The sequence below is a fragment of the Myodes glareolus genome, chromosome 9, assembly GCF_982192425.1.
Source record: "Myodes glareolus chromosome 9, mMyoGla1.1, whole genome shotgun sequence".
Lineage (NCBI taxonomy): Eukaryota > Metazoa > Chordata > Mammalia > Rodentia > Cricetidae > Myodes > Myodes glareolus.
In genome coordinates this window covers 90,739,152-90,753,510 of record NC_142034.1, presented here as the reverse complement: position 1 = coordinate 90,753,510, position 14,359 = coordinate 90,739,152, and the positions used below count along the sequence as shown (strand labels likewise).

The 14,359-nt window shown below is 41.6% G+C and overlaps 1 protein-coding gene across 3 annotated transcripts in view; it reads right to left on the bottom strand.

The window, feature by feature from the left end:
• The window catches only part of Ranbp17 (RAN binding protein 17), a 328,128-nt gene that overhangs the window by 25,827 nt on the left and 287,942 nt on the right, over window positions 1-14,359 (bottom strand). For all 3 annotated transcript variants that reach the window (XM_085694844.2, XM_085694845.2, XM_085694846.2), the window contains one exon: window positions 6,367-6,533. In XM_085694844.2, the coding sequence (XP_085550970.1) occupies window positions 6,367-6,533 (167 nt within the window). The remainder of the gene's footprint in view (window positions 1-6,366; window positions 6,534-14,359) is intronic.

Below are 14,359 nucleotides of genomic sequence, written 5' to 3'. Positions count from 1 at the left end.
ACCACAACCTGTAAACCACTCTAATAAATCCTCTTAACATACATAGATTCAGCTAGGTGGTGGCGTAAACCTTTAATCCCAGCTCTCAGGAGGCAGAGGCAGGCGGATCTCTGTGAGTTCAAGGACAGTCAGGACAGAGAAAAACCAAAAACAACCAACCAACCAACCAACCAACCAAAATCACCACCACCACCACCACACACACACACACACACACACACACACACCACACATATTGTGGTGACCCCAACCATAAAATTATTTTTATTGCTACTTCATCACTGTAATTTTGCTACTGTTATGAACTGTATGTAAACATCTGTAGGTCCCAGTGGTTTTGAGTGACACCCTACCCGCGCCAAAAGGGTATAACCCCACAGGTTGAGAACCACTGATCTAGAGAGATCTACTTGGTAATAGCCAGAAATGGTATACAGAGACTCAAGGCAACCAGGTATCAGATCCAGAGTTTAAATATGACTAATGGTATCATTGGTCAAAAGTTCCTTGAGAAGAAAGGTTTTATTAGAAAGAAGTGGAAACTGGCATTCTACATCCATGATTCCATTTGAGATTAAGGATGAGCCAGAGATGTGACGCGGTGGGGAGTGTTACAAACCACATTTGCCTTTGTGAGCAGCAGCCATCTGGACAGCCTCCTAGAAACACCAGGTTAAAGGAAACATCAAAAAGCAGGTTGGAGAGACAGCTCAGTGGTCAAGAACAATGACTGCTCTTCCAGAGGGTCCAGGCTTGATTATCAACACCCACCTGGCAGCTCACAACTTTCTGTAACTCCAGTTCCAAGGGATCTCATACCTTCTCCTGACCTTCATGGGCACCAGGCATACAAATGGTACACAGGCATATATGAAGGCAAAAATGCCTATATGCATAAAAATAAAAAAGATTAAGGAAAAAAAGGAAACTTTAAAAACAGCCTCATGATGCTTAGGGAAAAGTCACAGAGAACATCATTAGGTAATCACACTATCAGACTGATTTCCTCAAGGTGTCCTTCTAAATGTTACACCCTCCCTCATCACCTAGCTATAGAATTACTGAGTGGGGATGGGTGTACAATAGAAGGGAGAGGAAACTCAGCTCTGTCTCAGACACGAGATGGGGGTTACCTGAATTCTGTCTCTAGCACCCATGTCAGTGGCTCAGAACTATCCATAACTCTGCTCCAGGATCCAGTGCACTCTTGTGGCCTCTACCGGCACTGCATCATGTGTAAATGTATACACACACACACACACACACACACACACACACACACACACACACCTAATTTTTTTTTAAAGGATGAGCATTCTAAATCATTCTACCTTGAGATGACCCAGTGGAACTTACAATGTCCAACTTGCCATATTATTTGGTTCAAAATACTATATAATATACTTCCCTAGATTAGAAGCCTCCAAATGAGGGAGCAGGTAGCTTTGGGGGTAAGTACATGAACTCTGGACTTAAACAGATTTTGTTAAAATTTTAGTTCTTCAGAAAGGGGAGCAGTGGGAGAGGAAAAAGAGCAGAAGACACATGATATTATGGCAACTTGAGTGAGAACAACTGTCACAAAATCTGAGTGACTGTTTTCCACTTTTTGTATCTAATGACATACCCTTGGCTTTCTTTAAGTTCTTTGGCCAATTATGCATGTTCTTTCAGTCTGTTTTGATATCAGTCTACTGTCATGTTTTCAGTAATAAAGTTATAAATCAACCATCCAAACTAGTTGGTCAAACGAAAGGCCTCCTTTTAAATTTAAGGATCATGAGAAGTTATTTCATCAATATTAGAAAATATGGCTAATTACTTTTTCAAGAGTTAAATAAGAAATATGAATGTATTTCATTTGGTTAAGTGTTTTCTGCCTTTAGACTCTTGCTAAGGTTCCACAGGCCAAAGCCTCAACATCACTTACGTATGTGTTGGCACTTTCGCCTACTTAGTATTAAGGAATGGAATCTTAAGTATGAAAGATGTTTTGTGTAGCATGTCAAAATGTTGAGCAATATCATTTCAGTCTAAATACAGAGATGAAAAAAGTGCAGACGATTCCCCTTTTGCTGCAATTCACGTTGGGATGCATGTCATGAAGAGCACTATACAAAAGCAATTTTCATTGATTGACTGACTGATTGAGGAAAAGGGGTAATGTTCTTTCAGCTTACATTCCTACTGAAGTATGATTCTTATAGCTCCTGACAGCTCTTTACAATTTCTAGTCAAATGGCACGCTACCTAACAAACAAACAAATAAATGAAATAAAAAAGAAGAGAGGAAGGGAAAGAAAATCTTAATTAGAATTTCTCTGTATTTTCAATAGAACTGACTTGAGCCAAATAGCTAGCTACATTAGGCTGGGTCAGAGTTGCCCTGGTTTTCTTATGCACTGTATTTGGGCATGACTATGACTGCAACCACCTCTTCAACATGCTAAGTGTACAGCCCGCTCAGTGACAGAGGCAGTCCATAGATACTGCTCCTCTTCTGCACAAGGTGCTACTTTTCCTAGAACACTGAAGGAGGTTCTCAGGCAGAGGAGATTCTGCACCAGTGCCCTTATTACAAAAAGAATTTATTGTGTCTCTAAAATGGCCCCTCAATTATGTCAACACTCACCTAATTTGGGCACAACTTTTGTCTTTTCATATATCTGAAGGAATGCTGATCTGCTGGTTATGAATGCAAATATTTAACATGTCCAGTAATGAAACCGAAAAAATTCATATACAAATACTATCGCCAAATTCCTGCAGCACATCACTCTCCCCCACTACTAACCAATGGTGACCAGCAATCTGCCCACTGCTACTGCGGATCACTTAAGTTTTTAGTTCATTGTCCTAGTGATATAAGGATACTTGGGGAATTCTTCTTCCCTAACTTATGCAAACGGGGTTTTTCTCAGATGTTAAGTTAAAGGAATACTACAGAGCCAGCATTTCTTACCTCACACAGACTCACTTGAATTTAATGACTCTTCACATGGGGTAAATTTTAATCTTTGAAAGTTACATCTGCTTACAAACTGTGGAAGATCTATGGTCACAAGACTATAGATCCAGACGAGAGGCACATAAATGCCTTTCCTGGGTTGTGGCACACAAATGGCAAGGCCCGTGAAGGTGCTGGAAACCCTTCACCCACCGTTAGGCTTTTCTGCAGAAGCTTGAGATCACGTTTGCAGTTTGGAATTGACACTCTCCATGCAATTATGCTTCTAGCCAAATATGTCCAGGGTGGAAGGAAAACAGTTCAAACCAGTAAATAATTGCAGTATCATTGCATCAGTTTAGTTTAAAGAGCTGACAAGCCCTCTCTAAACTCCAGGCACAATTAGTCATTAGGGTCTAGTTTTTCAGCACTGTTAAGCAATTTGTAACCCATTCCTCTTAATAGGGTTAGGCATTACTTAACGACACAGATGCCTTGAAAACTGAAACCTCAAGTTATGAAGCAGCAACCTTGTTCATTACCTTCTGTGATAGGCAAATCATCTATAAAAACAGCATTTAATGGGCAACCAATGAATAATCAATGGCTCACTTTTCATCTGAGTGTGAAAATGAGAATAATCTAATACAAATCCCTCTGGTAAGAGTCTGAATCTTCATTCTGCCACTCTTCAGGGCTGATTTATAAGGTCTTGGAAAGCTGATGTAAACAGATGATCAATGGGCCCATCCCTGGTCATAATAACCCCCAACTGGCCCACTCCCTCTTTTCCAGGACCATCCCTTCAGGCTATTAGCTCTGTCCAGCTAATTCTTCCCACTGCTCCTGCCTGCTGCTTTTACTCTGGCCATCCGTTCAGTCCAGCAGACTCAGAAGTAATTTTATACGCAGCAGAGAGCGGGTGGAATTGATTTTTCACTCAGTGCTCAGTTCCCATCTGAATAATTATCAATTTTACTGCCTCATAAAGGGAAGAGTCAAAATTTCAAATCAATTCAAAAGAGCTTTTGAGACGACAGAAACTGTGCATAAGAATAGAGGTCAAAGTTGTCAGTGACCTAAGGAGATGATGTCAGATATTACTATACCCAATAGTTGACATCAGAGGCACTCAAGATGATACAACCTAGTGCTAATGCAAATCATATTTATGCTGACTACTAGAGACCAGTCATTAATATTTAAAATGTTATCTGAAAGCTTACATCCCAAATAAATAGAATGCATTCCACTGCTTAATAAAGATATATCACTACTTAGTCATATGCTATAAAGTGAAAGATTACCAAGTCTATTAACACACAGAAATGACTTAAACCAACAAATGCATGGGGATTCTGAGTAAAGACACACTGGCTGATCTCCTGCAGTCTTACTACTAGCTTGTAGCCTATTGATTTTTACTAAAAATTTCAACCAACTTAGAAGTGACTGCCCAAAGCAGATGGGACAAACTGTGATGATGAATGACTGCTAGCAGGAAGGAGTTGGTGGTAGACTTGTCCTCTGTCCTGGTAGGTGGAGCCTGATTTCTAGTGTATGCATGGATATTTGCTATCTTCAGTGATGACATGCTGTAAGCCTCCTCCATGCACTTACACCCGTACCAGCAGTGACTTCCAGGTGGAAGTGTTTGAGAGAAGTGCATTCTAACCATGGCAGGATGTGCATTTTGAATCCAAGTGACTCTGAGATACCTTGAGAAGCAGTGGTGTGAGTTTTAAGGATGTGGGCTTTGGAACTAAACAGACCTTGGTTCAAATTCCAATTCTGTTACTTTCTAGTGAATTGATGTGTAAAACTGGGGATGATGACAGCCACATTTCTAGACTGCTGTGAAGTCTAAATAAGACTTTAACAGTCCTCCCCTTCTGTGCCCGTCTCCATTATTACTATGTTAACATAACTGATTAATTGCATCTTTACAAATCTTACTTGGTCTTGCATTTTGCACACAATAAATGAAACAGACTGTTCATATCCTGAAAAGCTCCACATCTCTAGTCCCACCCAAAGTCAGTCACTCCTGGTACAGGCTGGAGTGTGCTATGGCCCTCGTGAGCTCTGCATGGAGAAGGCTGAGGCTCACTGACTTAGAGCATGCCATCACTGAAGATACTCCTGGATGAGCTATAAATCACAGTGAAAAGGTCCTCAGTGAGTTCTCTTCATTATTTGCACTACTAATGAGTTGAATAGTTCTGGGTCACAGCAAAGAGTTGCAGGCTTGTAGTAATTCGCCCTTTTCTAGTTACTCAAAACAGGAATGAACTACACCCATGTCATCTGTTCTTGGAATGCAACCAGTTAACGGAAATGTCACCACAAATAAGACTTTTATAATTTCATTTTGATCCTAGTAAAACCATTACAGCCAGGACGGAAACCTCTCCCATGAACTTCCCATTCTATTTTCAGCATGTTCATGTGCAGTGATCTAGTCTACTGGCTCAGACGACACTGCTCAGTAATGACAACACAATCAGTTGAGGTCTTTACCTTTGCAAATCACACTATTATGGATGCACCCTGGGCAAGGGAAAACTGCAAACAGTAGACACACATTTCCCAAATTTTGTGGAAGTAGAAACATCAATCATAGTGATGGTATATCTGTGAAATGGCTTTATTCTCTTTGGAATAGTCAGGCATGTATCTTCATTTCTTATGTATGTTGTTTCTTAGATCAGCAGAAGTGAGTTATTTAAAACAATCATAAACTTGAACTTAGCCTGTGTTAGCTAGTTAGAAAACACAACTGGGGGCTGGAGAGACAGCTCAGCTGTTACGAGTACTGGCCTTTCTTCCAGAGGTCCTGAGTTGAATTCTAGCAACCACATGGTGACTCAGAACCATCTATAATGGGATCCAATTCCCTCTTCTGGCATTTAGGTATACATGTAGACAATGCACTCAAATACATAAAATATACAAATAAATAAATCTTTTTGAAAAATCACAACTAAAAACAAATTGTTGCATTATCACATATTAATTGAATGTTTGGGAACACTGCCTAATGTCTGAACTGTGTGACTCCTAATCTTACACTGAACTCTCATGAATGGACAGTTCCTGGCAAGTTGTCTGCACAGAGCAGGAGTTAGCACGATTGCCCCAGAAGCCATATTTAATGCACACTTCAGCAGAGCTGCCCAAGGGCCCACGCAGAAGTCTGAGTTCTGCTGCACTTTTCTCAGGCCTCAGAAGAACCACACCTTCTGAATTCTGCTGTGACCTGAACAGCACTGGATTTTTATGGGCGGGTAATACTGACGCCAGTGTACTCTCCATTGTCAGGGGAAAGTATGAAGGAGAAACTGCTAAAGATCCTGGCAAACATTTATATAAGTTCAGGGGCTAGACTGGCTTTTGGGAAACACTTAAAGCGATGTTACCTGCTGTAGCACATCTGGATTTTGCTGCATAAAGTGTAGCAGCCTCTGGCCAGCCTGCACAGACTCTCTGCATCGAAGCGGCTTCTTGCCTTCCTTTGCTATGTGCTTGAAGAGGTAGGTGACCATGTAGTCTAAACTTGTACAGCAGCTGGAGGAGATGACTGTATCTGTACCAACAATAAATAACAATTCATTCCCATTACTGAACTATTTGTTCACTCGATTATTGGCTCCATTAAAAAGAGTTAGGATTTCAAAACACTTCAGTGAAACTCTAAATCCTTGAGAGAAGAGGTTTGGCTTCTTTCTCTTTAAGTTCTGTGTCTATTACAAGGCCTGGCATAGAGAAACACTAGTCAGAAAATGATTCCTGGTCTGAACTGGACAGAATTCCTCATTTGGGACTTGAACAACTCTGCTCAACTTGACTGGTTATTAAGCATCTATTTAGTGAAAAGTATTTCAGGGTAATGGCTCCAAAGGGAAAATAGGTGCAAACCCTGCCCCGGTGTCAAAGAGCTCACGGCTTTCCACAGAGGTCACTGCAGCATACAGTGGTATATGAAAGAATCACACAGTCACATACTGCTGCTGGGAAGTGTGTGTGTGTGTGTGTGTGTGTGTGTGTGTGTGTGTGGGTGGGTGTGTGCACGCACACATGGAGACTAGAGGTTGATGTTCAATGTCTTAATCATATGCTATCTTATTTTGGGGGCAAGATCTTCTCACTGAACCTGAAGTTTACTGTTTTGGTTATCAAAACCCCAGGGATCTTTCCATTTCCATCTTCAAAGCTGGGACTACAGCTACAGTAAGAATGCCTGGCTTCTTACATGGTAGCTGGGACCTGCGCTCACCAACTGAGTACTTCACCAGCTGAACTGTCCCCCTCCCCCAGCCCTAACTGCTGCATTTTAATGGTGATCAAAGTGAGCTGGATGTCAGACATGGTTTGAGAGAGCTTGGAAAGGTTGTTTCTGTGAGCTGCAAGGAAGAAGTTTTTCAGGTAGAGAACAACAAGAGTTAAGAACCCTGGATTTTGGAGCTGGACAGTCTGGTTCCAGTGCCCATCTTTTCACCACTGCACTATTACTTTGGAAGGGTCTTCTTCCCTCATCATTTGTAAAATACTCTGCAGAGCTGAATGAGGAAAAAAGGCTTCATCAGTAAGTATCTGACACGGATGGAGGACTGACTACATGTTAGGGACAGAGTTAAACATTTTATATGGATTATTGCTTTTAATCTTTATCAGTCCTGTAATAGCTATCCTCATTTTATAGGCGAAGCTTAGAGATTTAAGTGACTTGTCCAAGGACTCTACGATCAGGTTGGGCAGTAGATAAGGAGTTATTTCATGTATACTGTCAATAACTATATTAAAATCAAGTATTAAGCAAAAGTATACACAAGCATCAAGCGTTTTTAAAACAATGGGGTGGTGCTGGCTCTGTGGTAGCAGAGTACTTCTATAGTAAACGAGGTCCTAGGGGTTTGATCCTTCACACCCACAATACAAAACAAAACAAAACAAAACCAAACCAAGCCCACAATCAGAACTCAAATTGCAGTTGCTACTGGGCTATCACTCACAGTAAATGGGTTTGCATGCAAGAATGTGTAGGGAATCATCAAAGAGAGTTACCAAAGTAGGTTGGGTTGCTACAGTGCGAGCATCCGAAAATGGGCAGAAACATTCATGTTTAATTTGAAAGTCAACAGGGGTGTTATTGAAAGTTTTCTAAGAAAGTACTCGTTATATTACCATTTATAATTTTCTTTGTACACTAAAAGTATCAACTCTTTAAGTTTTTTCTTTGGAGACAGGATCTTGCATATCCCAGGCTGTCTTCTGACCTTGAACTTCTGTTCCTCCTACATCTACCTTCTTAGTGGGGGCGCTAAGATTGATATGCCCAAGCCACCATGCATCCTAGTTAAGAACTCTGCAACTGAGCCACACTCCTAGCCCTCATCTAACTTCTATCTAACAACTACTGAGTATATCCAACGTCGTCTGCATTTTTAAATGAGAAAAGGCCGTGGATGCAGCTCTGGGCCACAGTATGTGTCTAGCATGCTTAAGGCCTGGAGTGAGGGGAGGGAGGGAAGCAGAAAGGGAGCGGGAGCTAAAATCCCAACATTCCCTAGTTTACCCATTTCAGTGATTTAGAATCATAACATGACCATAATATGGTTAGTATGATACTACCCATAATTTTTTGTTAATGATGACATGTTGACACAATCCCTGGCAATTTCTGATTAAGAGAAACAGAAATAGCAAATATAGTAGCCTCAGAAGAGAAACAAACTGAGAGCCCAGGCATGGTAGCACATGCCTGTTATTCCTATACTTGGGAGGTGGAGGCAGGAAGATCAGCAGTTTTACCAACCTAGGTTATATGAGATCTCGTCTCAAAAAACCAAAACCCGAGTCAAACTGAACAGGAACAAAAAGAAATTGGGGGGAGTGCAAGCTGAGAAAGAGCTTCTTATTCATCTTATGATGGAGACATGAACGTCTGATAGATCACAGGTCAAACAGTGACTTCAAGAACGGGGAGCTGCCAGGTGGTGGTAGTGCATGGCTTCAATTTCAACACTTGGGAGGCAGAGGCAGGAGGATCTCTGTGAGTTCAAGGCCAGCCTGGTCTACAGAGTGAGTTCCAGGACAGCCAAGGCTACACTGAAAAACCCTGTCTCGAAAAAACAAACAAACAACCAAGCAAAAAAAAAAAAAAAAAAAAAGAATGGGTGGGAGGCGCTAAACTAACCTGAGAGATTGTTCAAGAGAAGAGGTAACCCATGCTTAGTACTACTTAGCAATGAAATAACGCCCAGCTTGAAAACTTCCTGGAAACAGAAAGGAGGGCTGTGGGCTTCTGAGACACAGACAGGATGATGGCTGCCCATACAGGGTCCTGAGGAATTAGAGGTTGAATGAAGGTCTAAAGACAGATAGGTATGGACAGTAGTTTTGTAAATCACTGGGGTAAGATATCCTTTTGTTTTTGGAGATAGGGTTTTCCTGTCTAACAGTTCTAGCTGCCTTGGAACTCACTCCATAGACCAAGCTGGCCTCAAACTCACAGAGATCTGCCTGCCTCTGTCTCCTGAGTACTGGAATTAAAGGTGTGCACCTCCAACACTGGCAAGAAATGTTTTAAGGAAAGAACGTTCCCTGGCATCTCGAAACTGTGGAATTTATGTACTGCTTAACTCACTCTTCATCATGCCCCACACCCAAGGCTGCTCTGGAGGAAGACACCCTGTCCTTTGCTAACTCTGGGAGGCAGCCTAGGAACCAAGCACTCATTTCTTGAGTTGTTTTCCTTGTTTTTTCACCTTCATTTTTTTATATTTGAAGCCTTGATCATAAAAGTAAACAGATTTAAGTAGAAAGCAATAAGCTATCAATCATGCACGAAATTTAAAGTCGTCACATAATTTGGTGACCACACTGCCATGCAAGTTGCATTAAAAGGGACTAATCCACTGAGTCAGCTGCAGAAAAGCCAGGTAAACACTTTAGACTCAAAGGTTGGAGCACACAGCTTTGCAATAAAAGCGAGGGTTTCCATTATGGTTGATTTATGGTTGGGACTTTGAAAAAGATAAATGTTATTTCTAGGTAGTTTTAAATGTGTGGAATCACAAGGATCACGGGCATTTGGTCAAAACAGGATGAACAGTACTGAAGACAACACATTCGCATTACCTTTTTTTTTTTTTTAATCTGTAGAGGAAGCTATTGTGAGACTCTGATAATGACTTCTCAAAGAGTGGGCAGACATCAGGGGTTTTTAAATTTTATGCTACTTCTTGGTTTTTAGAATAATTTGAAAAAGATTACATCTGTAAAGTCTGTTCTGACACCTATTAGGCCCTCTGTCCTCTCTAGCAACTTACTGTTGGCACTGAGACAGCCAAGTGCTCTGGCTCTCCTGCAAGTGGTCTCCACAGGAAGCACACGCTTCATTAACAGCTCTCCTGCTTAGTAAGGCCGCCATGGAAAGCTGCTCGGAAAAGTTAACTGAGCACAAGAGCCACACAACAGAGCCAAGAAGATAACGGGGCCCAGCTGAAATCTGACTTCAGCTCAAAACTCATCACAGCACAAGGGAGGACTAGGGTCTTGGGAAGACTCGTCTGAAAGGCAATTTCCAAGACATAAGGACCCCTGGGGAGGACTAGCTCTGGAATGGCAAGCAGACTGACTTCTTGTCTGTCCGTCCATAGTATATAGACATATTTGTACTGTGGAAAGCTTCACTAGGACACACAGCACGGACAGACTGTGACAGTTCTCCCCTGTAAGGCATTTCCCAGTCTTCAATTCCTTAAACACAAAGTCTAGCTACTAAACTAATCCACGGTTGTCTTCTCTTTAGCCCTATCTGCGGTGGGAAAGACTAATGTCTTTCTTCTCTACAGTCTTTCTTCCGTGTTTCGCCTGTAATAACAATCAATACCGAACACTCCACTTAGGAGCATTACAAATGGCAACATACATACCTTGACATTCACATGCACTTTATTGATAATAAACAGGTCTGGTTTGTGTAGTTGACTGTATTTTTTTGCTAGCTCTCACTTTTCCTAGGCAAGTACTTATGCCCCTCAGCCACTCCTGGCCAGCCCAGACGGTCCATGTTTAGCACTTTGGCTATCCTCTTTTTTCCTCCCCGAGATAGGGTTTCTCTGGCTGTCCTGTAACTCACTCTGTAGACCAGGCTGGCCCTGAACTCAGAGATCCGCCTGCCTCTGCCTCCTGAGTACTGGGATTAAAGGCGTGCGCCACCACTGCCTGACTCAGCACTCTGCTATCCTTTACCCCTACCACATAGCTGGTCCCCAGGATCTTCTCTCATTACTGCTTCAGAAATTATCACCTCACTTAATTATTTATTTAGTAGTTATGACTTGATATTTTCTTGTATGAGTGTTTCTTCACTTACTGTTTGTCATTCATCATTAAAACACAAGCTTCATGTCTTCTTTCCCTCAGTACTGCCAAGGTCTAAAAAGCTACTTGGTACACAGCATTTGCATGAGTGCTAATTATTGAAGAAATGAGTTGAGAATCATTAAGTGCAACTTTTTGTAAGCTTTGGACTTGCTCTATACTTGTAAAAGATCTTTGCTTGTATATCATACCTTGGTGATAGAGAAAGAGAGGAAAAAAAAATCCAACTGGCTACTTTCAACATTCAATTTTTAGTGAAGGCACAGGGTCTAATTCATCTGCCAGTCACCTAAGCTGTGAAAATGTAAGAGGTTGAAGGTAAAATCGTAAATGCACACATAACGCCTTTTACCAGGTGCCCAGTTGTCAAAGCTGCAGCCTTTACCAGGTAGATCTAGCAGGAGGGTGTGAGGAGGAGAAATGGGAAAGACTTTGTTTTTCTTTTTTTCTTCTTTTTTGAGACAGGGTTTCTCTGTGTAGCCTTAGCTGTCCTTGAACTCACAGGATTGCCTACCTCTGCCTCCTAAATGCTGGGATTAAAGGTGTGTGTCACCCCGCAATAAAAGGCAAAGACTCTTTCTTAGACACTTTCTGAGCAATAATGTACTCATGTGTATACTAAAATACTACCTAATTAATCCTTCCAGTAAGTATTTAGCAAGCACTTACTATACAGGGCCCAGGAATAAAGTAGTGATCAAGACTCTGCTCCTTTATTAGCCAGACACCCTCCCCCAAATATTGTTGGGTATTCCTAATGCTACTGGTTACATTCCACAGCTTGACAGTAAGACATTATTATTGAAGATACCACATACTTACAGCATAGAACAAAAAAATCTGTTATGGGAATTCTGAAATCCTTATCAGAAATCTAGCTGGTGCTCAACCGGAAGCACTGTCGCTACTGACTACTGTTCATAGTGTCAGAAAGTTTTGTGCATGCTACCAGAAGAGAAAAGTAATCACCAATCTGAACCCAGCTATGAACCCTTTGAACTACAATAATGACCTGCTTGCAAGATAGGCCTACTGGTGCAATGTGGTATGCATGTTATGAGAATATCCAGCTACTTTTAAAAACTGGATTTAAGGACTGCTCTATGAGATGGAATCCATACCTGAAACAGTTAATGAAGAAGAACCTGAGATGGTTATGGTCCTAAGGGAAAATCTACTATTTGTTTGGTGAACACAGCAACAAAATGACACCTAACAACACTTTTCTATACCCATAGTGTTCAATCCTCATCAGGGTTTCTTCTTCCTGTAGATCTGCAGATGGATACAGGAATCCATAACTGGACAATATGGAGAGAGAGAGAGAGAGAGAGACAGAGACAGAGACAGAGACAGAGACAGACTCTTTGGAGGAGGGCTCAGTCCTAAATGGGATGGCATCATCACACAATCTCTCCAGAGCTCAGAGATCTACGCAGAAAAAGGGGTGGATGATGATGTCTGGAAAGGTGTTTTCCAGACACAAAACAACAGATCCACATATGAACAGACTGTGACAGCATGCACAAGACCAGCACAAGCTTAACGCAGACAAAATCACAGCATGGAGGAGAGGAAACAGGCACAAAGTCCCACAGAAGTCCCAAGAAGCTATTCACAATTGGAAGTTGCTGGAAGAGGGAAAACTGGTTTTCTTCAATGGAGTAATACTGCGTATATCAACCACACTCCGGTGAAGACCTCACGCCCAGGAGTAGCTGGCCAACACAGAACAGACACTGGTTTTTGTTTTTGTTTTGTTTTGTGTATGTGTGTTGATTTTGTAATAGAAGAGACAGAACATGAAGTTGAGTGGGTAGGGAGAGGTGGGAGGATCTGGGAAGAAGACTTGGGGGAAGTATAAGAATATGACCAAAATATATTGTGTGAGGTTCTCAAAGAAGAAAGAAAACATAAAAAATGGAACACTACTCCTGCCTTCAGATGATCCAGCAGGAAGAGAGGGCTGTGCTAGAATACTCTGGTATAAGAGATGTTCATGAGAATGAGATGATGGAACACAGAGCCCCATGACAGAGCCAGGCGCAGTCTGTGTCCACTGCCACTGTGCACACAGCAGCAATGGCAGGTAGCGTTCAGCACCCTTCAGAACACTATGGATCCCAGGCCTGGGAATATTGCACTTTGAGACTGACATCTGCTTGCAACTGATTCAAAGCCCATAGTGCTATTATGATGTAAGATAACAGAACGTTAAGCTAAACTGTAATAACAAAAGACAAGACTCCTGCTTCTTTTCACAAAGGATTAACTGCTATGAGGATCTCCCCTCCTGTCATAAACAACCAGAAACAGGACAAAATATATGAAACACAGTTTTCAATTACTGCACAACAACAAGTATAGGACTATTAAACCCGAGGAGAGGGAAACGAATGAGGAAATACCTACAATTGCTGTAGCTCACGGCCCAAAGCAGTCTAGACAGCAGGACAGGAAGGGCAACCCAACTACAGCCAAGTGGTCTCACCGAGCTAAGAGTAATAGGACTGAGACATGGAAGACAAGCGGCAGCTACAGCTGTGCATAAAGTACCAGAGTGCGGGGATCACAAAGGGAGACTCTCTGGTGTCTTTCTTGCAAACATGAGCTCACCAAAGCTGCAAAGCCGAAGGCCAAAGTATTTCTTCTTCTTCTTCTTTTTTTTTTTTAATAATTTTTTAACTTTTAATTTCTAATCTTGGTATTCACTTCAGTACATTGAATCCATTATAAGCAGTATATAACTAGATAGTTACAAGTAAACACAGATTATACATGCAAAGTTCTGCTCACGAAGGTCACATGTGCAGGTACATGAATTAGAAGCGTGAGTCTAGAATTATGGCAAAACTGTTTTTTTTTTTAAGATTTATTTATTTATTATGTATACAGTATTCTGCCTGCACGTGTACCTGCACCCCAGAAGAGGGCACCAGATCTCATCATAGATGTTGTGAGCCACCATGTGGTTGCTGGGAATTGAACTCAGAACCTCTGGAAGAAGAGTCAGTGCTCTTTACC